This window comes from Podarcis pityusensis (genome assembly GCF_964106645.2).
Source record: "Podarcis pityusensis genome assembly, chromosome: 9".
In the NCBI taxonomy this organism is placed as follows: domain Eukaryota; kingdom Metazoa; phylum Chordata; class Lepidosauria; order Squamata; family Lacertidae; genus Podarcis; species Podarcis pityusensis.
Genome location: NC_138034.1, coordinates 23638308 through 23662173, shown reverse-complemented (window position 1 = coordinate 23662173; position 23866 = coordinate 23638308). Strand labels below are relative to the sequence as shown.

At 41.8% G+C, this 23866-nt stretch overlaps 2 protein-coding genes across 8 annotated transcripts in view; one reads left to right on the top strand and one right to left on the bottom strand.

Moving 5' to 3' along the window:
* The window catches only part of SCFD2 (sec1 family domain containing 2), a 149053-nt gene extending 144026 nt beyond the window's left edge, over positions 1–5027 (bottom strand). For 2 of the 4 annotated variants that reach the window (XR_013990373.1, XM_081020513.1), the window contains exons 1-2: positions 3924–5027; positions 2506–2674 (exon numbers count right to left, since the gene is read on the bottom strand). Coding sequence is in view for 3 of the 4 variants with exons in the window: in XM_081020513.1 (XP_080876639.1) it covers positions 2506–2674; positions 3924–4782 (1028 nt within the window). In the remaining variant the exon portion in view is untranslated. The remainder of the gene's footprint in view (positions 1–2505; positions 2675–3923) is intronic. The other 2 variants (XM_081020511.1, XM_081020512.1) reach the window with 2 other exon arrangements.
* A 2432-nt stretch (positions 5028–7459) lies between these two features.
* Positions 7460–23866, top strand: part of FIP1L1 (factor interacting with PAPOLA and CPSF1) — a 35358-nt gene continuing 18951 nt past the window's right edge. For 2 of the 4 annotated variants that reach the window (XM_081020529.1, XM_081020528.1), the window contains exons 1-11: positions 7543–7767; positions 10062–10101; positions 10816–10876; positions 12258–12361; positions 13022–13083; positions 13452–13559; positions 14141–14271; positions 17518–17627; positions 18946–19053; positions 22355–22448; positions 23319–23475. In XM_081020529.1, coding sequence (XP_080876655.1) covers positions 7680–7767; positions 10062–10101; positions 10816–10876; positions 12258–12361; positions 13022–13083; positions 13452–13559; positions 14141–14271; positions 17518–17627; positions 18946–19053; positions 22355–22448; positions 23319–23475 — 1063 coding nt within the window. In that variant the 5' untranslated portion in view covers positions 7543–7679. Of the gene's footprint in view, positions 7768–10061; positions 10102–10815; positions 10877–12257; positions 12362–13021; positions 13084–13451; positions 13560–14140; positions 14272–14561; positions 14631–17517; positions 17628–18945; positions 19054–22354; positions 22449–23318; positions 23476–23866 lie in introns of all 4 variants that reach the window. The other 2 variants (XM_081020530.1, XM_081020527.1) reach the window with 2 other exon arrangements.

Below are 23866 nucleotides of genomic sequence, written 5' to 3'. Positions count from 1 at the left end.
TTCTTAAGGAAATCAGCCCTGAGTGCTCACTGGAAGGACAGATCCTGAAGCTGAGACTCCAATACTTTGGCCACCTCATGAGAAGAGAAGACTCCCTGGAAAAGACCCTGATGTTGGGAAAGATGGAGGGCACAAGGAGAAGGGGATGACAGAGGACGAGATGGTTGGACAGTGTTCTCGAAGCTACGAACATGAGTCTGACCAAACTGCGGGAGGCAGTGGAAGACAGGAGTGCCTGGCGTGCTCTGGTCCATGGGGTCACGAAGAGTCGGACACAACTAAACAACTAAACAACAACAAAAATTCTGTATTAATTTACTATGAATGTTTGTATGTGATGCCAATAAAAGGTTTGATGATGATGATGATGATGATGATGAATCTTCCGCTCATTTGGGGGGGGGGGTGAGTTGGATCTGCTATTTTACACATCTTATCAGTGAACATTTTAGGTTGCATTTGTTCTTGTGTCACTCTGTCTGTCTTAGTTAGACCACACTTGGAATACTGTGTCCAATTCTGGCCACCACAATTTAAGAAGCATGTTGACAAGCTGGAAGGTGTGAAGAAGAGGACAACCAAGATGATCAAGGGTCTGGAAACTAAGCCTTACAAGGAGCGCTTGAAGGAGCTGGGTATGTTTAGAGGAGACTGAGAGGAGATATGATAGCCATCCTCAAATATCTTAAGGGCTGTCACATGGAGGAGCATGCTTGTTTTCTCATGTTCTGGAGGGTAGGACTCAAACCAATGACTTCAAGTTGCAAGAAAGGAGATTCCAAATAAACATTCGGGGGGGAACGTTCTGACAGTAGGAGCTGTTCTGCAGTGGAACAGACTCCCACAAGAGGTGGCGGATTCTCCTTTCTTGGAGGTTGTTAAACAGAGCTTGGATGGCCGTCTGTCATGGATGCTTTAGCTGAGATTCCTGCATTGCAGGGGGTTAGACTAGATGACCCTTGGGATCCCTTCCATCTCTATGATTCTGTGAAATAAATATATAATAAAAATAATACAGATTTCAAGAGCAGCTCAAATGCAGTATCTGTGACTGTCCCAAGAGCTATGTGTACTTCCTTCCCATACATAGGGGAAAGTGGTTTTAAACTTGGGCTAAAGATGTCAGTGCTTGGAATGAACTAGTTCACTGAACTAGCTGAAAAGTCTCTGAACTACATGTGAAAGTAGTTCCCATAATTGCTGGGTGAATTAGTGGTCACTTAAGTAATTTTCCGGATAGAACTTCAATTCATCTCCATTCCATTCCCCACCTGCCCTGCAGAAGGCCTAGACTCTTACTTTTCTTTCAAAAAGAAGTCAATTGGAGTTGGAAAGTAAAGCGTGGAGGCAGCTTTTTATGACTTATTAGGCAAATACAGAGTCACTGTTGTTGCTAAGGTCATTTAGTCACTTAATCATGGCTGCCAAGTAATTAGAAAGAAGGGGTGTGAGGCATTTCTTGTATCATCCCTGTTGAAGTGCAGTCGTACCTCGGAAGTTGAACGAAATCTGTTCCAGAAGTCTGTTTGACTTCCAAAACATTCAGAAACCAAAGTGTGGCTTCTAATTGGCTGCAGGAAGCTCCAGCAGCCTGGCAGAAGCCCCGTCAGACATTCGGGTTCCAAAGAACATTTGCAAACCGGAACACTCACTTTCGGGGTTGCAGCATTCGGGAGCCAAAATGTCCGAGTACCAAGGTGCTTGGGATCCAAGGTACGACTGCATCTCTGTTTTCCAATAGCAGTACCTGTTGGGTACTTGTGTGGCTGCCATAAACAGGGCAAGTCTACTTTTGGACCCTTCAGCACAGTAGCTTGTAAACATTCTGAATGTTGAATTCGGGGGGGGGGGGGACGACGACGAATGATGATGCTGATAAACTTTTTATAAGCTAAAACATTCATTTGCATGTAGAGCTATAGCTCACTTGGTAAAGCATGAGACTCTTAATTTCTGAGTCATGGGTTTGAGCCCCACGTTGGGCAAAAAGATTCCTGCATTGCAAGGGTTTGGACTAGATGATCCTCATGGTCCATTCCATCTCTACCATTCTCTGATCCTATTAACTTGAACTGAACTAGTTCCTTCTTGTATAGCGGGAACCTGAACTAGATCCCTTTTTAAATTAGCTTTCTGAACACTTGAAAGGGTACATGGGCAAAAGAAAATCACTCTGCTAGGCAGACACCATTTTAGATGATACCAACGATGATGCAATAGCAACATTTTTGTATGTGAAACTGCCATCATATTGTGGTGTTTGAGTTAATGATCAATATCTGAATAGACAATAGTAAACATCAACTTTCTGGCAGCTTATGGTTGGCATCACAATACAGATGCACATATACATCCAGCCTACATTTTCAATTTCCAGCCCAGAAAAGGAATATGCATGCAAAACCTGCTTGTGACTACACCTCTGTTTTGCTGGGTTAGGTAACAGTGCAGAACTCAAATGCAACATAGCTTTTAAAGAATACCACACACATGGAAGCTTCTTACTTTGGTTGTGCCAAGCAGCCTGGTGCTACAATAGTGCAACTTGCATCATCACTCTGCAGGTTTGTAAGTTCTACCATGTTGATCATCACATCATTTGTATGACCTGGAAGTTTGGGAAGAGAAGCGAGTATCTTCTCCGCTAGGTTGTCACCATGATGACCAACTGCTCCTGAAAAAGAATAATCCATTGACTTAGCAAAAGGTTTATTACATGAAATAAGCATTCAGAACAAAACAAAATCATATGACTGTGTACACAAGAAGAACAGCTGAACGATGTCAATATTAAAATGGAAAAGAAAGTGAATTTTAGAAGTTGACCATCTGGAAGACAGGTATTCAAACAAAGATCACCATAACTGTATAAAATGAATTCACACTCTATTCACATAGAGGAAAAACAGTAAACTAGATCCCGGTGTCTAGATCTCTTATATACAACCATGATTTGACAGTAATTGGAAAACTGGTTAAATCCTGACAGATGGGCACATATCACAGAAGTATGTTTACACTTTAACTGGCATCTCAAAGGTTTATTAACTTGGGATGGATTTGAAATAATCTACGGTCTCCAAAACTGCCTTGGCAAGCCACTTGGATTCTTCCATAATGTTATCACTACTGCCTCTTTCAAGGAAGATGGGAATTATGTCCTCTCTTAAAGTAACACTAACCACCTCTAGGGATCCTACTGAAAGCTCATCCCTGGAAGATTTCAGCAGCCAGGAAGAGCAGAACAAGATGTTTCAACCCTTGGAATCACTTCCCAACCTGCTCAAGTTACGCAAGCTGAAAAGTATCCCTAACAGCATAACCAGACAGTGTTAAGGGGCACCTGTCTCCAACTCTTTAAAGAACCACAATATCCAAGTCAGAGTAAATACAAACAATTATATCAACAAACTGTAATGCCTTGGTCAAGCTTGACTCAATGGGCCTATAATCAGGCATGGCCAAACTTGTCCCTCCATCTGTTTTGGGACTACAGCTCCCATCATCCCTAGCTAACAGAACCAGTAGTCAGGGATGATGGGAATTGTAGTCCAAAAAAAAACAGCTGGAGGGACAAGTTTGGCCATGCCTGGTTTATATAGTAGCCCAAACTTGATCAGATAAGGAGCTATCCCTGACAATGAAGTCATTGCCAGTTCACTCACCCACATATAACCTTCCCTTACTCCAGTACAGAAAACCAGATTTAAAGTGTTTCTCAACATATGTGTTTGGCGATTTCATTTGAGGCAGATGCTGCTCCAGCCAAAGTGGCCCTGGTGTTTATGCTGAAATCTAGGAGCCTTAGAACACTCATTTAATACTGCCTCCACCAACTCAGGAATGTTAGTGGTTCCGTTCAGAAGTTCCTACAGTAACATACAAAGGTTAGTATTCTTGTAACAATCCCTCAAACATCTTACCTGTCAAATCTAATGTCCTGTCCACGAAGATGACAGAAGCTCTGTGTTGTGCAGTTTTCCTTCTGGTCTTAGCCTGGGCATAATTTGCCAGATCCCCTGCAATTATCTTACTTATCGTCCCAACAGCAAAACATTCCTCCCGCACACTGAGGTACTCAAACAAGCTGTTGAAATCAGAAACCAAGGACCTGATCTGAAGCTGCAACTCTGAAGACAGAGATGAAAAATCAACATCACTCAAGTGGGAAATTTTCTTCTTCTCCGGTCTAGCTTTATTGATCCGAGTCAAATCCTCAGCCATCAAGGGGAAAAACAAGGAGAAGGCAGGTGCTACAAAGAGATGAGGCGAGATGGGGGCCAAGAACAAAGGGGCGTGTTGAACCTCTGCAGTGTAGTTCATGTTTCCCATCCACTGGCAGAGCTTCTCTTCAAACTGTTCAAAGACCACCCGGCCGACACCTTCAACCTCAGTAGTGCCAGGGGCATTGTGGGCCTGCAAGTGCACCGCATGGCTGACAGCTGTGAAAACCACGCAGTACTGGAAGTTGCTGAGAGTGATAATGTCACGGATTATGTCCACCGTTCTGCCTTTCAGCAAGCTGCCCACCACAAAGACAGCTTTGGGCTGGTCCGCGCCTCCAGATTCAAAGCTGGAAAACTCCTTGACATTGATCACCCCGGCCTGCAGCAACCTCCCGGCTCCTCCGCATGTCCAGTGAAGGCTTTCGGCGCAAGCAGGGTCCATGAACACAACAGCCCGCTTTGCCTTGGCAAACACCTGCCCCCAAGCTTGCTGGCAGAACTGCGACATCCCAGCAGGGGCTGTGGGAGAGGAAGAAGTGGTAGAGGAGGAAGACATCGTGGGAGAGGATTGCTGGAGTCCCCCTGGCACTTCTCAATGGGTACCACTCCAGACGTGGGGCTGCAAGAGGTGTCAGTGAGGCAAAAGTGAAAAGAACCCTTTGCTATGTGTTGAAGCCGGAAGCGCACCTCCGAGGCCCGTCAGGCGGCGCGGGATACTTAAATCAGGCTCATCCTAAGCCACTTCGGCACTTCACAAGCGGGTAGCGGAGTTGACAGCACCGTCGGCCTCTGCAATCCGCACACACCTATCTTTGCAGCTGTCGCGCGATGCGACGTCATCTTCCAGCTCCCGGCTCCAATTGGCGGGCCGGGGAGACCAGGGGGCGGGGCGCTCTTTCGGGCGTTTGTAACAACGAAGCTCTTTGGCCGGCAAAGCGCCCCTCTCATCTGAGGGCGGAAGTTCGCCTACCAACCCGGAAGAGTCGCGGAGGCTGAATGGAGCCTGGGCAACGTGTAGCGGGGCGGGACTTTTGAGGGTTGTGCCGGGCGTTTCTCCTACTGTTTTCGGTTCTGAACTGTTCTTGTCACGCTCGCCTTATTATTATTTTTTTAAATGACGGTTTTGAAAGACAAAATAGTATTCGATGGTGTTTTCATGTCCTAGTGATAGCAACAGCACACCCAAGACTAGCTACAGGTCTCGTCGGCTCGCATAATTGTCTCATCAAATTTAATTTCTGTTAAACAATATATTGTTGAATGTCATAAAAGCCTGAATTCTGTAGAGACTTGTCATAGTTGCACTGATTAAATGTGCGGGGGGGGGGGTGAAGGTTTAACAGGAAAATAATCTGAGAGTTTGAGTTTTAGAGGGGAAAGGGTTGAAACTAGTTATTTTTAATTAATGGGTAAGGTTACAGTCCTAGCTGTACCTAACTTCACGTAAGCACCATTGAGTTTGGTGGGGCTTTGTTCTGAGTGAACAGGTTTAGGTTTGTAGCCCCATTAATGTAAAACATTTATTACCCATTTTCCAATGCAAATACAGTTCTAGAACAGGTTGCAATTAAAACTAATCCACCTGCTTGGGAACATTGACTTAATAAGCAAGTCAGCTAAATTGCAGCCAGCCAGCAATAAGATAAGCATAGATCACGATCCTTTTTGTAATCCATGGAATAAGAGGAGAGTGCTGTTGTACTCAGGTCCTGTTCACAAGCATTTTATACATGAGATGGGATGGTGGATCAACCTTTGTTCTAATCCAGCAGTACCATCAGGTAGAAGTCCTTGAACATATTTAAATAAGCATGTATACCTACACAACACTGGGAGTGTTATGAACAACTAACTTCAGCAAAAAAAAAGGTGTGCAATTCTTAAACCAGCCCTCTACAAAAGTCCACACAATCCAGACTACAAACTACAAAGCACTACAGGAAGACAGCAGGAACAACAAAGTACTGAGATGTATTTCTGGATCTGTTATTCAAGATTACTTGAGTAAATGGACAAAGTTACAAAGAAGCTATCACTAGCTAATCTGTTCTGGGGGGAAACCTGTTTTCAAAAGTCATTAATGCAAGTCCCTTTCATAAATATGATTTAATTTGAATCAATATTCATTCACCAGGCCAAACCATTTTAATGCCAGGGTTGAGCCATGGAACAACATGTGAAGTGGTAGCAAATAGAGTATAAGTATATGCAAATTGTTTCCCCCCTCCCCACTGAGTGACTTAAATAAATTTATCAACCTGGATGCCTCCCAAAACAAATGGTCTGATATAAAGGCAGGCCTTAAAGCTAGCACCTCTTATTTTAGAAATAAATTGCTAATGCTGATTAAAGGAGCTGACTTCTCTTCACTAGGCCAACTCTACCACAAGCTGAAGACACTGAGGAAAAAAAGCAAAGGGACTTACAGAATGGAAGGTTGGTAAAGGTTATGTTTAAAGGCACAGGGACTATAGAATCAAATTAAGGTGTTTAGATGGGTGGAAAAGAGAAGATCCCAGTGGCTTCACTTGTACAGTCTCAGAGAGCACTTAGCAGGCATAAAAACAGCATTCTAATATCCTAGAAATAGGAAATGCCACTCTAACCAGGTAGTGAGTGGGAAACCTGGCTCGTACATCAAAACAAAACTACCTTGCTTAAGAAGGAAAAGTGCTTTGCAGTAACAGTCCAATCATATGCCTCAAATCACACCCCCTTTCTGCAATAAGAGAACTAATTAAAACTAGATAAAAAATATAATCTTTAAGCATCTGTTTTATTTTAAGTCCCTTCCACGTGGGCACCTTTGAGAAACAGGTGAGCCGTTTGAGTGGATTGAGAATGCATCTCACGTGCGTTTGTGTGAGACGAGTGCATTAAACCCTCTGGGCTGCACGCATCTGACTACAGCACTGACTTTGTAACTACTTTGTAATTGTGGTTTCAACACTACTGCGTGTCCCAGCTACCCTTAGTGGGGCGGATAAAGTAGTGCTGGCGTGCAGGTGTTGCTGCTCAGGGACAACCCCACATCTGTTTTTTGGGGGGAGGATCTCCTCAGTTTCCCTGTGCACTCTTGTCCTGGGCAAGTAAGCCCCGCTGAGATCAGCAGGGCTTACTTCAGAGTAAGCACGCTTAGGGTTGGCAGAGAAAGGCTTTCGGCAGGAAAGCGGCGCCCACCGACGGGGCCCAGGCCGGCCCCTTCCCGAGCGTGTCAGTCGCGCAGCGGCGGCGGAGGGGAAGTGCAGGCCGAGGCGCCGTCGCGCTTGCCGCCGCCGCTCGGCTTCTCCGGAGGCGGGGGAGAGAGAGAGGCAGCGGCAGCCATTGTTGTTGTCCTTCCTCCTGCCGCCGTCAAGAATCAAAAGCGGTCGAGGTGGGGGGGGGGCGCACTGCGGGACTCGCCTCAGCGAAGCGCAACCGGGCCTTCCTCGTGCCGAATCAGCAGCAGCAGCCATGTCGGCCGGCGGCGAAGTGGAGAGGCTGGCGGCGGACCTGAGCGGGGCTGGCGCCGGGGATGAGGAGGAGGAGTGGCTCTATGGCGGTACGAAGCTTCTCTCCAACCCCACCACCATCACCTTCTTTCATTTCTTCAAGCTGCTCTCCCCCTCCCCACGCCGCCATTATGCTGCTTGCCGGGCCGGGCCGCCCCTCCTCGGGTTTCGGCCGGCGGGAAACGCTAGGCCCTGCCCCGCAGCGTGTCCGTTGCCAGGCCGCAGCCGGGGCCTGCTCTTTCCGCGGCCGGCTTTTCGGGCTCCCAAAGGTCCGGGAGACCTCTGGGAAGGAGGCGGGTTGCCCTTCCCCTGCCCGTCTCCTTAAGGGAGGCTCGGTAGGCCCCGCTGTGGATTTGGAGCCCCATGGGTTGGAAAGCGAATAGGCACACCGGGCCCCATCGTACATTCACCGGGGAGAGTTAAGCCCCGCTGAACTTGCGCATGCATATGGGGGTTTTTTAAGCAGCCGAGAGGGGCCCCCTGGATGTAGTTGGGGTGCCTTGTCGTGGATCGATTTGGGTCTTTGTGAAAAAGGAAATAAGTCACGGTCTGATTCGAGGCCTCGTGCTTTGGTGGGAGACTCCTCCCTGACTCTCTGTAGCCCTGGGTTTTGTTTTTTTAATACTCCGCCCACCAGCTTTTTAATACGTTTTAAGTCGACCACCTCCATATCGAGGCACTTCCCTTCTCTTTGGAGTTGGCCGAGGCCTTTGAACCAGTAGCGATTTTTGAACGTTTTGTTGTTATTAGTGGTAAGGTAAATCAGGGGTACTGGGGGAGTTGGAAGGCTGCCAGCAGCAATGCACCAACCTGTTTTGGTCCTTTGCCTTCCTGCCTGAGAGACATTGGGAAGCCCAAGGTGTTCAGAAACACATTTATTGAGTTTGTTTCTAAACAGTACAAAGATAGTAAGAAGAAAGTAGATAGTTAAGGCACAAACGGTATGTCATTATTACGCTGATGATGATTTGTTAAATTTGTATACCACCCTTATTCCATAGATCTAGGGGCAGTTCACAACAGAAATATACAAGATAAAAACACAAGATACATAATAAAACAAGAACACCCCTCCCTCTATATTGCTGCTTTCCTGGAGGTGTGTGTCCCTGTGTGTTTAAGGGACAAGGTTACAGCTTGCAAGGAAAAGGCAGGAAGCAGGTTACAACTCACTAAAGAAAAAGTACCAAGAAAACACAGCTCACATCTGTTGGTGCAGAATCAATACCATACCAAAAGCAAATAAATAGGTTATTGGTGGGGTGGGGGGAGTTGTCCACTGGAACTTATTGTCCAGGTGCTACACAAATTGCCCGTGCTACTGCAAGAAACCCCAAGTTATGCCACCTCTTACATGGAAATGCTGTATGCACTTCAGCAGAGATGGGAAAATATATATATGTGTGGACATCACAGCGACTCTTAAGGCTTTAGGGTTGATAACCTTCTAACAGCTATGTTTAGAACTGCCATGGCGAGATTTGAATCACCATCAAAAGTTGGATTCTTTGAAATTTTGTTGAACATCTTGACATGAATGCTCTGTTTTGTATTCTGCCCATAGAAGTGGTTTTGCATTATAATTGCAACACAAGTGATAGGTGTGCTGTAACTTTCACAGCTTCATAACATGCAGATTTAACCAATAAAATTTTCCCTGGAAATCAAACAATGTGAGAAGATTTGCCTGTTCACATTGTGCCTGTCATGCATTTTTTAAAAGTAAAGAAGATGCTAGGTAAGAAAGAAGACAGTAAAGCTAACTTGCACTAAGAAGTGAGATAGGTTTACTGTACTTGATTTCAGAAAAGTAATTTTTTTCTTGCTAGCAAAACATTTGAAGTAATGGGAAGTAAGTTATAATGGGATAACATTCTGTCTCCATTATAGTAATAAAAGACTTTCTCCAGTTAAGCAAAAATTTCACTAATCTCCGTACACACAAGGTTTATCTTTGAATATATGTGAGTAATCCAGTTTGGAATATTGGGGAACATCTTTACTGTTTTATGTAATTATTATGGGATTTGAAATCTAAACACCAATACACTAGGTTAAAACTTACAACCATGGAAACTATTTGGTACAATTTAGAATTGGAGCCTTATAAAACTTAAAAACTTTGAACCCATTATGAATTCACGTGTAGGAGAAGGACTAGTAAAAAGGGAGACAATCCTGACTGCAGATAATACATGGTTTGAGAAATGCAGCTGGAATATTTAGAAATGGAATCTCTGAATTTTGTATAAAATGAAAACTGGAAATTTGTGAGGGATTCTTGTTGTACTATTGCAGTCAGAGATCATTTTGAGGTATTTTTTCTTCTTGTTGCTTTTTGTAGATGAAAATGAAGATGAGAAACCTGAGGAAACACCTGGCAAGTAGGTATTCTTTTATTTGTGTGTACTGTAGTAGCATTGAGTGTGAAATGTGTTTCGATAATACATGGATTTATTATTATTTGTTGAAGAGCTACTGTACAATACAATACAATATGCCATGCTGGTGGCGCTGTGGTCTAAACCGCTGAGCCTCTTGGGCTTGCCAGTTGGAAGGTCGGTGGTTCGAATCCCTGCTACGGGGTGAGCTCCCGTTGCTTTGTTCCAGCTCCTGCCAACCTAGCAGATCAAAAGCACCCCAGTGCAAGTAGATAAATAGGTATCATACCACTGTGGTGGGAAAGTAAATGGTGTTTCCGTGCACTCTGGATTACGGTGTTCCGTTGCACCAGAAGCGGTTTAGTCATGCTGGCCACATGACCCGGAAAGCTGTCTGTGTGAAGAGTGCTGCAACCCCATAGTCGCCTTTGACTGGATTTAACCGTCCAGGGGTCCTTTACCTTTATTCTCAGCCTAACCCATCTCACAGGGCTGTGAGAATATTATGGAGAAGTGGGAGGACCATGTACACTATCCTTGAGGAAGGATGGGATATTAATGCAGTAATAAATAAACATACAGTTTTTTATGGAACACTATTTCATCCATCCATGATATAACAACAGGTATATAACCCATTTTAAGTGGAACTGATTTTCTTGTACATCTTAACACCTCATAACTTGGTTAATGTTTTTTATTATGATTATTTTTAAGTGCTCAACCTCCGACTGGAAATGAAGAAGAAGCCGCTGCTGAAAATGGTGTCATGAAAACGGTGATTGAAACCAATTATTTGATGTACTTGGATTCTGAACAAACTGCTTGTGGTGACTAATGAACTCAAGTCAATGTGTTTTTTTGCAGGATGTTATTATCCAACATTCAGTTAAGTCAACCCAGGTGCTAAATGATTTGAAAAATCCAAAGCTTGATAGTGTGGCTTCTAGAATTAGGCTCATCTTTGAAAGCCCATCCAATAAGTCAGCTTCACTCTCCTCTTCCTTCCCCCCCCCTTCCTTTTCCACAATGGTGTTGAACATCAGTCAAAAACTGGTACAACGTTATGAATAGATTTAACATGATTGCAAAAACAATTTAGTTCAGTAGGAGTTTCTTTCACCAAGTCATGTGATTGCATTTAACTAATGCTGAAATACTTGCCTTGTTACTGAAAAACAACAAAACAAACTACCTGATACAGACAGTCTTCATACTACATGCACATAACACAGCCCCAATGGCTGTTTGTTGTGAAGAATGGTAGTTTTAGAAGAGACCAGCTGGGTAGATAAGTAGTATTTTAGCCTTTGTCCCAATACCTGTTTTTTTTCCCTGTTGCATTGAAGTTTGGAGCAAAAATAAATAAATCTGGTGGAGTAAGGGCTGAGCAACCCCTCCTCACCTGCCATATCTCTGCTCATAGTGGATCTTGCCTGAAGCTGGTTTTCTCTGGAAAAAATGCTGATAGGACTGTGCTACATTGCATTTGTGTCTGTTATATAAATTAGTGCCATTTCATTTGTGAGACTGTACTGTGAATGATTCATGGATTATTAGTACTATTATTTAAGGGGGGGGGGGAAAGATTAAAATAATATTTCCAAAGCTAGCAGTATCAGTGAATAATTTGTCCAACTTTGTGGAGGAGTGGCTGCTTAGCTTTCTATTGCATTTGATAGCATTTTTGGTTGATGCCCACCAGTATTTTCAATGGATACTATGGACATATGCATAAGTATTTCAGACTTATTTTTATTATTGTGTTATTTCTCATGCAGCACTAGTTAGAAAACCTTAATAGTGAGGATGCTTGTGTCCACATCCATTGTAAGTCAGTGGCAGAGCCCATATTGACTTCAGTGGTGCACCATAGTAGTACATATGAAAAGGTCCTGGGGCTGTGAAATGAGCCAGATTTCCTACTCTTTCTCTCTTGAGATGTCAGTGTTTATCCTCAACACTCAGTTTTCTGCTTAGTTTTTTTATTTTTTGGAAGTCTTAAATGATATAAATATTACCCAGATATCAAAAAAGCAGTAACATTTTTGTATTTTGAAATAATTGTAGTGAAAGTACTCTATTAAATGTTAGTCTGCCATTGTTGGTCACTTACTTACATTGAATGTAATATGTAACTGTGATCTTTTTCCTTGTAGAAAGCAACAGAGGCCGAGGATGACAGTGATAGTGATAGTGATGACGATGAAGACGATGTTCAGGTCACAATAGGAGATATTAAAACAGGAGCCCCACAATATGGGTAAGCTGTCTGCAGTGATGTGGGGCAGATTATCCTATGCAGATTACTCTAGTTTGCATTGGAAAATTATCAGAAAACCCATATCACTGGTTGGTTGGTTGCTGGCGGGCTCAGCATCTGACTTCCATGACACAAGGGATCTGATCTAAGGCAGGCAAGTGAATATTCACTTCCCTTGTCAAACTGTAGCAAGGAAACGTGTAAGTTGTAACACTTTTTGTTTTTTGTTTTTCAACCATCTGGCCATGTGTTTGATCAGGCCAGTTTCATTTTTGATGGACTAATCACACGTGGGCTTTTTATAAGTAACATACAAAGCTGAAAATAAAAAAAAGTTTTTTCCCTTTCAGTACTTTGCCAGGTTGACTAATTAAAAAGTAACACAATCCAACTGATTCTAGATAATATAGCTTTATAATGCAACATCTTGGTTTTTCATAATATTGAAAGTCTGCACTTATGCTGCAGATGCTTTGAAACACAGGATTCAAAATGGGAATATGGTGCCAGCATGTTCCTCAAATTCTTAGGGGTTTTTTGTGCCTTGGATAATGTTTTTACAAAATATTAGGCTTTGTTTCATGTGCAAATAATGGGTGCTAAAGTTGGCATCTGTCAACCTTCCTTTTTCCACTTAATAATACAAACACTAATTTTTAGGTATGGAGCAGCCCCAGTGAATCTCAATATCAAGACAGGAGGACGATCTTACGGATCTTCTGGTAAGTGTCTTCTGTGCTGTCAAAAATAAAAAATAGAAGAAAAAATCAGCATTCTGTAGTGACTATCCCAATCATTATTGTACAGCAAGAAATTAGAAAAACATTGAAAATGAATGCGTTTATGTACAACTGTAAAGTTATTAATTATATCATTGCAAGAATTTTTTTCCTCAACAATATTAGGTAGGCTCTCCTGAGAGATGTTCCCAGGGTACCTATTGAAAGTCTTTCTTCCCCATGTATCTGTAGTTATTTCATTGTTTTCAATTATTTGTCAGGCTTAAAAACACAGAGGTGCTTTAATTCTGGATGTAGGATTGTTAATAGTGTGATGGTTCTTATGATAATATTTTGACACTTCTTTGTAGGTGCAAAAGTGAAAGGAGTTGATCTGGATGCACCAGGAAGTATTAATGGTGTTCCACTATTAGAAGTTGATTTGGATTCCTTTGAGGATAAACCTTGGAGAAAGCCAGGTAACAAATTTTGCTGTTTGAATTTTTATCACTGTAGAAGCTTGTCAGTGAGATTGTATAAAAATGTGGGTTTTCCATGTAGCAAATTAGAACTTAAGCCATTAGTCAACTAGAAAGTAGGGTGATCACTATTGCTCAGAACCCAATGAACACAATTTATGGATAAGAAGTTGTGTTGTTAATTTCTTAAATCAATGTGGAATAAACCCTTACTTAAATAAATGAACTTTCATGTACAAGAATATGCCTGTGCATCTTTTAAATCATCGTATCAACAGAGCAGTCCTCTTAGCTGCATAGGTGTCTCTTGAGCATCTGCTTGGAGTCTGCTTTGCTGCAGTTGTTCTTTGCTAGATTATGTACCATTTGGTCAAGTGCCCTCTCCCTTGTACCGCAGTTAATTAATTGTCACTGCTGGTAGCTAATACGTGCTGCAGGGGGGAGTAGAAAACACCCCCTTTTAGAATGGTTTTCAGCTATGTTTCACTTAAAAACCAACAGCTTAGTGGAGGCCTGGGTTATTTCCCTTCCTCTCTGCCAGTTGAGTTGTAACTTTTAGACTGTGTTTTATCCCTCTTCAGGTGCTGATCTCTCAGATTATTTCAATTATGGGTTTAATGAAGACACCTGGAAAGCATACTGTGAAAAACAAAAGAGAATACGAATGGGACTTGAAATTTTACCTGTTAACTCAACAACAAATAAAATTACGGTAATGAATAGACTCTCTGATTACCAAATTATGGAAATGCTTTTCCTTCTGAAGTTGGAATAGCACTGTCTCCGCAGTGAGTGTTAGAAGTCTTTGTGTGGTTCAAAGTACATACCTACCTTCCTTCCTCTTCCTGTCACCCAGAAGTTTTGCTCCATTTCTTTGTTGGCCTTTGTGTTGATAGTGTGGAACCACCAAGCTACAACTAGCTTGTAACCTGTTGTTAGTTGTATTGTAGCCCATCAGTCCATAATGTGGTGTTTTAATGGGCAATGTGTTATTTAACTTAGGCCGAAGACATTGCTATGGAAGTAACTCCAGGGGCAGAGATTCCAGATGGCACATACAATCTTTTTAAGGTGAATGTTGGTAAACTTTCCTTAGTCACTCTAATCACTGTTTGCCATACCATTTCCAAGGTCTGAATCTAAGCACAAGTGGGCGTAGCTGTTTTCCCCAAGTGTTTTGATGTATACTCCAGATGTGCTGCATGTAGAACCCTATAATTTACCTTTGCTGCTACAAGCCTGTGACTTGATGGCCTAATGTACTAATGATTGCTATGGCAGTTGTTTAATTCCTTGTATGCTGCATCCCTTTAGTCAGATGACTTTCTAGTTTATGGAAGTGTCGATGTTTAATGTGTTTTTATTTTCTGTGCAGTATTCAAGTGAGAAAACATGCTGGAGAATGATCAGAACCAATTGAATGGATGGCTTCTCTTGTGGCCTCCCCACCCCTTTCTCTCTCACTGATATCAGGAATGTTCCACTTCTGTATTATTGGGGGCAGAGCAATTTACTCCCTCATAGATAACGATAAAGCTGGCAGTAAGGATAGAGGAACACATTTTTGGGCTGGTGTTGGCAGACAGCTGTCGTCACTGACCCTTTCACTCTGATGTGCATGGAGAGCTCCAGGGAGGGAACAGTTTTATTAGCCTTACAAGATACCGGGAAGCAGCAAGAACATTGACTGTTTCTGAAGTTAGAACCTAGACATGAAACTTTGCCTTTCCCCTGCCATACGTTCCCGTAGAAGGACTCACAGGCAATGCAGTGTTTATCTCTTTCCTGCATGAAGTGTGTGAGTTTTCTGTCCTCTTGAGATCTCTGTGCTGTGTGGAGAACTTGGGGGAGGAGAGGAGCCTTGCTTCGTGCTGGATAAATGGTAGGAGGTCTCCATTAGGAACTGCATTTGTGGACACCTGAGTGTAAAAACTTTATATTAAGGGACGACATGGTGTGAGATGATGAGTAGGTTCCTGGTGCCAAGGAACCAATATGTTTTTGGAAAAGTGGCTTCAAGATTGATGGGGGTGCTTTGTTTTTCCAGAATGCATATTTGAGTACAGTTGAATAGAATGTGTAAGCTCATGCAAACTCTTTGTTTCTTAAAGTGAAAGTTGGAACTATACAATTCCCTTTCTTTAAAACACTTTCATTTACGTTGGGCCAGTAGGGGCCAGGTGGAGGAGGTTTTAGCCCAAGGGCAACCAGTTACCAATCACTTTCTATGCACAGTTGTCTAATATAATTAGTTTTACTATATAAATAAGAATGCCTGATCAATGTGCATACTATATGCCTGCAGGTAAATTTGAATAGAGATTTTGGATTGGATTCACTAGCCAGGTTTTCCATTCTTTATTAGCGTTCAGTATTCCAATTCTGGGTACAGAAGACCTAATTGATGTCAAATCTAGACAAGGCTGGTGTAATACTAATCATTTGAAGTTTGCTCTTTCCTAGTTCGTTTGTCTCTTATTTTGTATTGTATCCTTTAAATGACCTCAGGGTGGCATTAAGCCTAGCAGCAATTCTAAGAAGTAGTGACTTTCAAGGCCACCTTGCAAACTTAATATTTAAATCTGGATTTGAACTTTGGTTTTCTACATTCAAACTCAGAACTCTGACTGCTGCACTGCAATAGCAGACTTTGAATGCTCCTGATTTAAAATTCTGTGGTCCAGTGGTGCTTTTCACTAACATCTGGTGAGAATTTGAAGGCTAGATGTGCTTTGCTGCCTTCAAATAGGGGGAGATCTTTGGGAATACATTAGACTTTTGGTGATAGTATGGATGCCCAGATTGGAGAGTTTTAACAGTCCAGATGGCTCTGCTCTCTGAGACTACTTGATGGCATTGGAGTGGTATGTTGGTGACATTTCTGAGCATGAAGCTGTGAAAATGGATGTGGTTTACCCTACGTGCCCTGCTCTTTGGCAATTTATACAGTCTTAATTAGCTGTACAACACCACAATGTTCTTTTTGCCTAAACAGAGGGAGAGATTATTGCCACATACATAGCAGTAATTATTTGTTGCCTCAAGCAAGTAGCTAAGAGCACCCTGCTCTATTGTAAAAAGCAAGGGTTTTGATTCCTGTCTCTGCTTAATTTGTATGTTAAGTTTTGTTTACTTGAAGAATTTTCTTAGCAAGTGGGAGGCATTTTTTTAATGACACAGTTCATGTGCAGGGCAGTCTGCATGAAGACTAGTTAGATTATTACAATCCTTGTTCAATGGCTTGGAATTCTTAAATTTATAGAGACACAATCGTTCTGTAGCCTTGTTTCTTTCTGATGTTGAAGATTGGCATGATTATCTGAAAGGAGATGATCACATTTAATGAGACTACAATTACTGTAGCTTTTTGCTCCAGATGCCATGAAGAACTGCTTTTCCATGGTGGAGACCATGAGTTTGTTTTGCTTTTATTCTGGTAAAAACCTGGTTGTTCAAACTTTTCAAAAGTTCACCATACTATAATTTTCAGTTTCTGTCCCTCTCCCACATGGAAGAAGTATGCTTTACAGAAAATCTTATGTAGGCTGCAGCAAAATAATACAAACATTTTTGGCATTCAGAGAGTTACTTTATGCTCATTCATCAAACATGTCCAGTGGAATTTTTTTTATTACCTGTTCCCTTTTGATATATCTGATCTTTATGCTGTAGCACAAACTATTTTTGAAACTCCCCCAGATTGAAAGAAGGTTTATCATAGGCTTGTGTGGGCGACACAGGCTCTTTTGGGTACATGGAACTAGTTGCAACAGTCTTTGAATCCAGGCCATAATTTTCCAGTGCAAGATCTGCTAAGATGAGCAGCTATAATTTGTTAAGAGTTTTGTTCTTCAGCCTTGTACTTAAGCATCTTGACTTGAGTACTTGACTTAAAGATGCTTCCTCCCCCCCCCCCCCATACATTAGACAGTGCTAATGAAGAAACTTTATTCTGAAGGTGCAGCAGGGAAGAACTGGAAACATGGAGAAAGAAATGCCACTTCCACCAACCAAAACTGAGTTTACTTCTCCCCCTCCCTTATTCAAGACAGGCATCCCATCAAACAGGTCAGTTGGATATTTTCAAATTGCCATAGAGAGAAAATACCTTCTGGTTGTTACCATTCTCTTAAACTGAAGAAAAGAAAAGTTTGCTATCCTTGTCTCAAATCTTAACCTTTTTTCATATTTTAGTTTGCAATCCTAGATGTATTTGAAGTGTGTGGAATTTTACCAGGAAAAGTTAAAGGGATTTAATTATATTTTAGCATGATCTATAGTAAGAATGTGGATTTTTAAGTCCCTGTTTAAAGCATCTGTGCTAGGTAAGTACAGATAATGAGCTGGACTACATGATGGTATCACTGACAGGAACAAGCTGCTTCCCTTGTCCTTCCTCCACAAGGACTAGACTGGAAGCTTTTGTTTCATTTCCCCATTAATTGTATCTTATCAGCAGCATGCTCACCTACACAATGCGTTAAGTATAGCTTGTTTGAAATGAGCCAAATTCAGACCATAGTTTGTGAAACGGTTTTGTTTAAACAAACAGTAGTTGAGATTAACCAGTTTAGGGTTTGAACAAGGCTTACTGTATCTTTTCTTGAAAGCACTGTAGTAACCCACAGGTGGTATTTCTATTTTAATGTTTTGCTTAATGTTTTACTCTATTCTACTCTATGTGTTTTGGTGCTATGTACTAACTGTTTGCTTGTGATTTATGATTATAAATCGGTGTGTAATGCTTAGGGATTTTGTTAAGTGATGTATTAAAGAATGAACAAACATCATTGTCATGATTAATAAAATATAGAAATTTCTTCCTTGACTGCACTAGCTGCGTGCATCAAAGGCTAGCTTTGGCTCATGCCGATTGGTGATAAACTCTGGCTTATCATGATATCCAAACTGGCCAAGGGTTGGTTCAAATATTAAAACCTAACCATGGTTTGGCATTCCATGAATGAACCCTGTACTTGCCTGTTTCCTTTGCTTAATAACTTCCTCGTTTGGGCACGAGCCAGGAACATAGGCCTGACCCACCATTAGCCCTATTATTGCAGGAAAGTGACACAAACCCAGGGATTAAATACAATAACCTAGTGTTCTTTTTCTTGATAACAGCATTACCGGCTGTGCCTCATCAATGGAAAGCCAGATCAGAGTCCCCAGTAGAGACCTGGATAATTAAGTCTGGGACACCTTACACAGAGAAGGAAAGGGGTCAAAAAGGGATAGATTTGAGGAGGTTTTGTTTCTGCTCTTCTCTTCCATAAATAAGGGACAACATACTCTATATCTACTATGTGGAAAGGCCAATTGGGGGTTCATTGAAAGTGGGGTAATGCCTGAGGAAAAGAAAGACCTAGAAAATTTATCTCACCAGAAACAGCGCCTCTTCTCAGTCACAGCCGAGCACTGCAGCCAGAAAAACAAGTTCAGGTGTTGGGAAGTGGCAGGACCGATATGGGAGGGCTGAATCGCCGGAACTAAGGTAAGAAGTTAAAAGGGACATGGTCCTTTTTGAATTACAATGTTCATTTTACTCATTGGTTGCATGTGTTTAGGCAAGGCTGCTGTAGAATAGCATTCTTGACTTTAGTGTATGCCCAGGTTTTGCAGCACAAACCCCTATCCTTAATTCCACAGTATAAATGTAGTGGGTAATAATAGCCACACTTCTTACATAGAGCAAAAGTGCTAAATCGTAGAGTGCAGTGATATATGGCGATTAATACTATCAAAACCAGGTAGGTTTTGTTCTTCTTTCTCAATATAATAAGCATTTGATAACGGAAGCATAGAAATAGGGCAAGCTTCACATCAAAATAGCAGGTTTCATATGCTGCTAACAACAGGATATGAACTAGTTTGTAAACTGTGTGTGCCTGTGTATCCCCTTCTTTCCATTGTGGAACACAAGGTGGATACCCATCCAGTACTTGCCAGACTCATACCTTTAGATAGCTGGTGGCCTCGCATCCCTTCATCGCACACCATAGCACCATACTTTTAAAGTATCAGTTTGTGAAATTACAAAGTAATTCTTTGCAGACAGGATGAACCTCCCAACCCTTAACTTCCATCACTTTTAACAATAACAGCTTTTGTGACAGTTGCCACAATAGTAGGTATACCTGCTTCTCTCCAAAAAGGTTGTTGATTACTAGCTCATTGCCTCCAGCTGGATGAAGTGTATATGTCATTTTTGTCAGTCTTCAGGCACTGATATTTTGTGTTTTGATTTGTTTGGCTATTTAATCTACATGTTGCAGACCCTATATTAACTTTGTTTTCCCACCTAGTTCCTAAGTATAAGATTTTAAACATATATTTTTAGTGGTTTCTGATTTGTACTCATTCAAGGGTCCACAAACTTTGCTTGGCTTGATCACTTCTTCAAGGAGCAGGATCTTGGCACTGACCTTCCACTATAACTCTGAAACTTTAAATGATTTCCAGGACAATCCCTTTGCCCCAGACCCCTTGAAGCTGGGGTGGGGTGGTGAGGCAGGGATCATCATCACAGCTAAACAGTACTTCTGAGACACTTAGGGCTCTGTTGGATTCACTACAGTCGCAGCACAAAATAGGCTTGTAGAAATATTGTCTGCTGATTTTGGACACAATTTGTTGTCTTTTACCTTACTGTCCTACCTTTTCCCCAACTCCCAAGGTTGAAAGGAAGGTTGGACGTCATTGTGCTTGCCAGAGGATGGTAGAATACTGATCATGCTGAGTATGATCACTTAAGTTGAGTGAAATTGTGGACCCGTGTCAGTGTAGTTCATATTATGTTTGAATGTTGAAGCCTTTTAAGTATAGATTAGGGGTCCTAATTTTCTGGTGTATAGTCTGCCTCTGTATGCTTGCTGCTACCCTCTTCCTGTTGCTAATGATCAATGCAGCTTCATCTCCTAACCATTATTTTCTGTTTTTTCAGAGCAGGTTACACTAATAAAGATTTAACACCCTAAAATTCTTAACTGCTGGCAAAAAGGTTGTGTTTGTCTTCTGCTTTTAGTTTGCCTGCTTGCATGTTCCCTTGAAATACTGTTGAAGATTTCAAGGCTTTTCTTAGGTTATGTTCTCATCAGCTGTTTGTAAATTTTGGCTCCTTTGTAACTAGTGTAGAATTCATTCATCCATATATTTATCATCTGGTAGTTAATGTTTGACTTAGCTGTGTTTTGTTTTAACAATATTAAAGTTGTTGACTGTTGTTGCCGGACTATTTCACTTCTGTAGCTACAGGCACTGTGCAGGGATAAAAAAATGTCAATTCTTAAAGGGGAAAACTGGGGTGTTCCCTTCTTTAAAAGTTAATCTGGAAATGATGATGATAGAAGATTTATTGCTTGCCCTTCACCACAAGGTCCCAGGGCAGGTCTCAACAATGTAAAATACAATATTAAAAACAGTTTAAAACATATTATGCAAATGGCGTGTTACAATAAGCTATCCACATTTTCAACTCTCTTCTGAGCTCTGCCACAAATTTCGACTGTCCTCTCAGCCACATGAATATTGGGAGGTAAGAGTAACTCTTGAGAGCTAGCTTTTGTATGCTGGCTTTGTGTCATACTTGGAGAGGGAATACTCTGGTTTTACGTTAACTTGCTTTGTTTGTATTTACTTCAGTAGGATATGAATGGTAACACTTTGTTTAGAAACCACCCAACAAAAAAAGTTGAGGTTTGCTTCCCTTTGGGGTGTATGTTACAGCAGATTTGGAAACATGCCTGTCAGAAGGATTTATAGTTGAGGCATCACTGCCTGTTCATGAATTGATCTTCTCTTCTTAGGCAATAATATTTGCTAGGAATTATAGTTCTTTACCCTATCTAAGGATTGAGAGTAGAGGTCAACAGCAGATGACTCCAAAGCTGAATCTGCCTTGTTGGGGAGATCAGCTTTCAGCCTGAAGGCAGGAGGTGCAGAGAGCAGTAACAACATGTATTCCACTTGTTGATGGAGAACCTGGCTCTCACAAGTTGTATACTACTAGTTGGCTACCAGAGTTTCATTTGTTGGATAGGTGCCTTGCTTTATATATGTGATAAACAGCGTGAATAGTTCATCACGTACCTTCTTCGTCATGCAGTCTTTCATTTTAAGTAATCTTGTGAAACTTTAGCTTCTATTACCTCCACCTTTAATTTCAAGGATTTTTTTCTTCAATAGAAAAGCAAGTATATGCTAGGTTTGAATAGATGCCTCTTATGGTCTAAACCACAACTCCAGTTGCTCGGTCCCAGCTCCTGCCCACCTAGCAGTTCAAAAGCATGTCAAAGTGCAAGTAGATAAATAGGTACCACTCTGGCGGGAAGGTAAATAGTGTTTCCATGTGCTTCTCTGGTTCCCCAGAAGCGGCTTAGTCATGCTGGCCACATGACCCGGAAGCTATAAGCCGGCTCCCTCGGCCAGGAAAGCAAGATTAGCGCCGCAACCCCAGAGTCGCCCGCGACTGGACTTAACAGTCAGGGGTACCTTTACCTTTTTATTTCCTCTTCATATTGCTAATTCTCAGTGATACTGCTATATAGTATTTTATATTTAAACAGAAATACAGTATGTTTCTTCTTGGGGGATGACACATCATCTATTGAGATGATCTTGCTGCCTTTAATAAACAAAGAAGCAGAAAAAAAAACCCCTCAGCTGATTATCCTTGTTGAGTAATAGCCTTTTGAAACGTATGCACAAGGCGTTTGAAAGGCTTGAGATGCGTCCCCCCAGGTCTTTCTCTGGTCTTGTGTGTCAGTGTAACAGTTCCCTTTTATATTTCTTTTCAGAAGGCTTTCTGGTACAATAGATGTGATTGGACAGACGATCACGATAAGCCGAGTAGAAGGAAGGCGGCGTGCGAATGAAAACAGCAACATACAGGTTTCCTTTTTCCCTCTTACATATGCGTATTGGGTACAACAAGACTGACTTTGCTTTCACCTTAGCTTCAGTTTAAAGAATTGAAAATGTGATGCATATAATATTTGATATGCAAAAGGAGTGAGCAAATAGAAAGCATATATTTGTTTAAGCCACTTGTCAAGAAATTGGAGAAAATTGCAGCTTGAAAGAACCCAGTGGCTTGTATCCAATGTAACCATCCCATCAGTGTAAGGATTTACACTTGTGCAATGGGACGTCTCCTCCCCCCTCCCCCGCACAGCCACTAAATCTGTTCTTGGAGTTCCCCCAACACTACGGAACAGATTTCGGGAGGGTGTGGGGTATGCATTGGAAAGGAGGGGGAGAAGTTGTATTTATTGCTCAAGTGGAAATCCTTGCACTGACAAGACAATGCTTAGTACTGCATTGGTTACAAGTCTTTGCCCCTTGAAAAAGGATACATTTAATTAAAGTATGGTATGCAATGAGTGCTCTTAGGGTGTTATAGTCATCAGCATCCATTACCGCTAATGCAACATAGAATTGAGGGTAATGTTTGGCCCAGGCATGCTCACACTTCTGTGTTCCCAAAGTTTCACCTTGCATCTTCTCATTTCAACTGAGTACACATTAAGAAGTGTTTGTTAGCGAGTGAGAGATCAAAATGCATAGGATATTCCAGCAACGACTTGTATTATCCTTTTAATCTTCAGAGTTTTTACTGAGAAATTTCTCCTGTTTCTGTTGGAAGGCAAATGCACGTTTCTTCATTTCAGAAAAAACTTTACTTAATCTGTAAGTTAGGGGGAACTATGCATTCCCCCCCCTTTTTCAAAAGAAAATTGTAATGTTGGTTTTGTTTTGTAGGTTCTTTCTGAACGCTCCAGTGCCGACGTGGACAACAGTTTTACCAAGCCCCCTCCGTTTTTTCCTCCAGGAGCTCCTCCCACCCATCTTCCACCGCCTCCTTTTCTTCCGCCACCTCCATCTGTCAGTACTGCTCCCCCTCTGATTCCTCCTCCAGGTAAAAAAAATAGATGCAGAAAGGAAAAAAAACCCCATAATTAGCAGTGTTTCTATTTAGATAGCTAAAGTTGTGTTCAGGGTGTGTTTTATATATTTATCTATAATTGGGATTTGATGTTTTTCTGGCCAGTAAAAGATTTGCAGTTTGCTTGACAACTTTCAAGTGTTACCTTGGCTTCACATCGCCCTCTCTTGTGATGGGTTTTTCACATCTTTTCCTCATCTTTCCTTCGAAGGCATTTTTCTTCATTATTTGCATTTTCTCCTCCACGGGTGAAGATCCCCTTGCTTCACTGACGTTGCATTCAGCTACAATTTGCTTCATGTAAGGGCTGGTGACTTGTGGCCTCCAGGCAGAATTGGATCAAAGGAAGGCTGCCAGCTGGTGA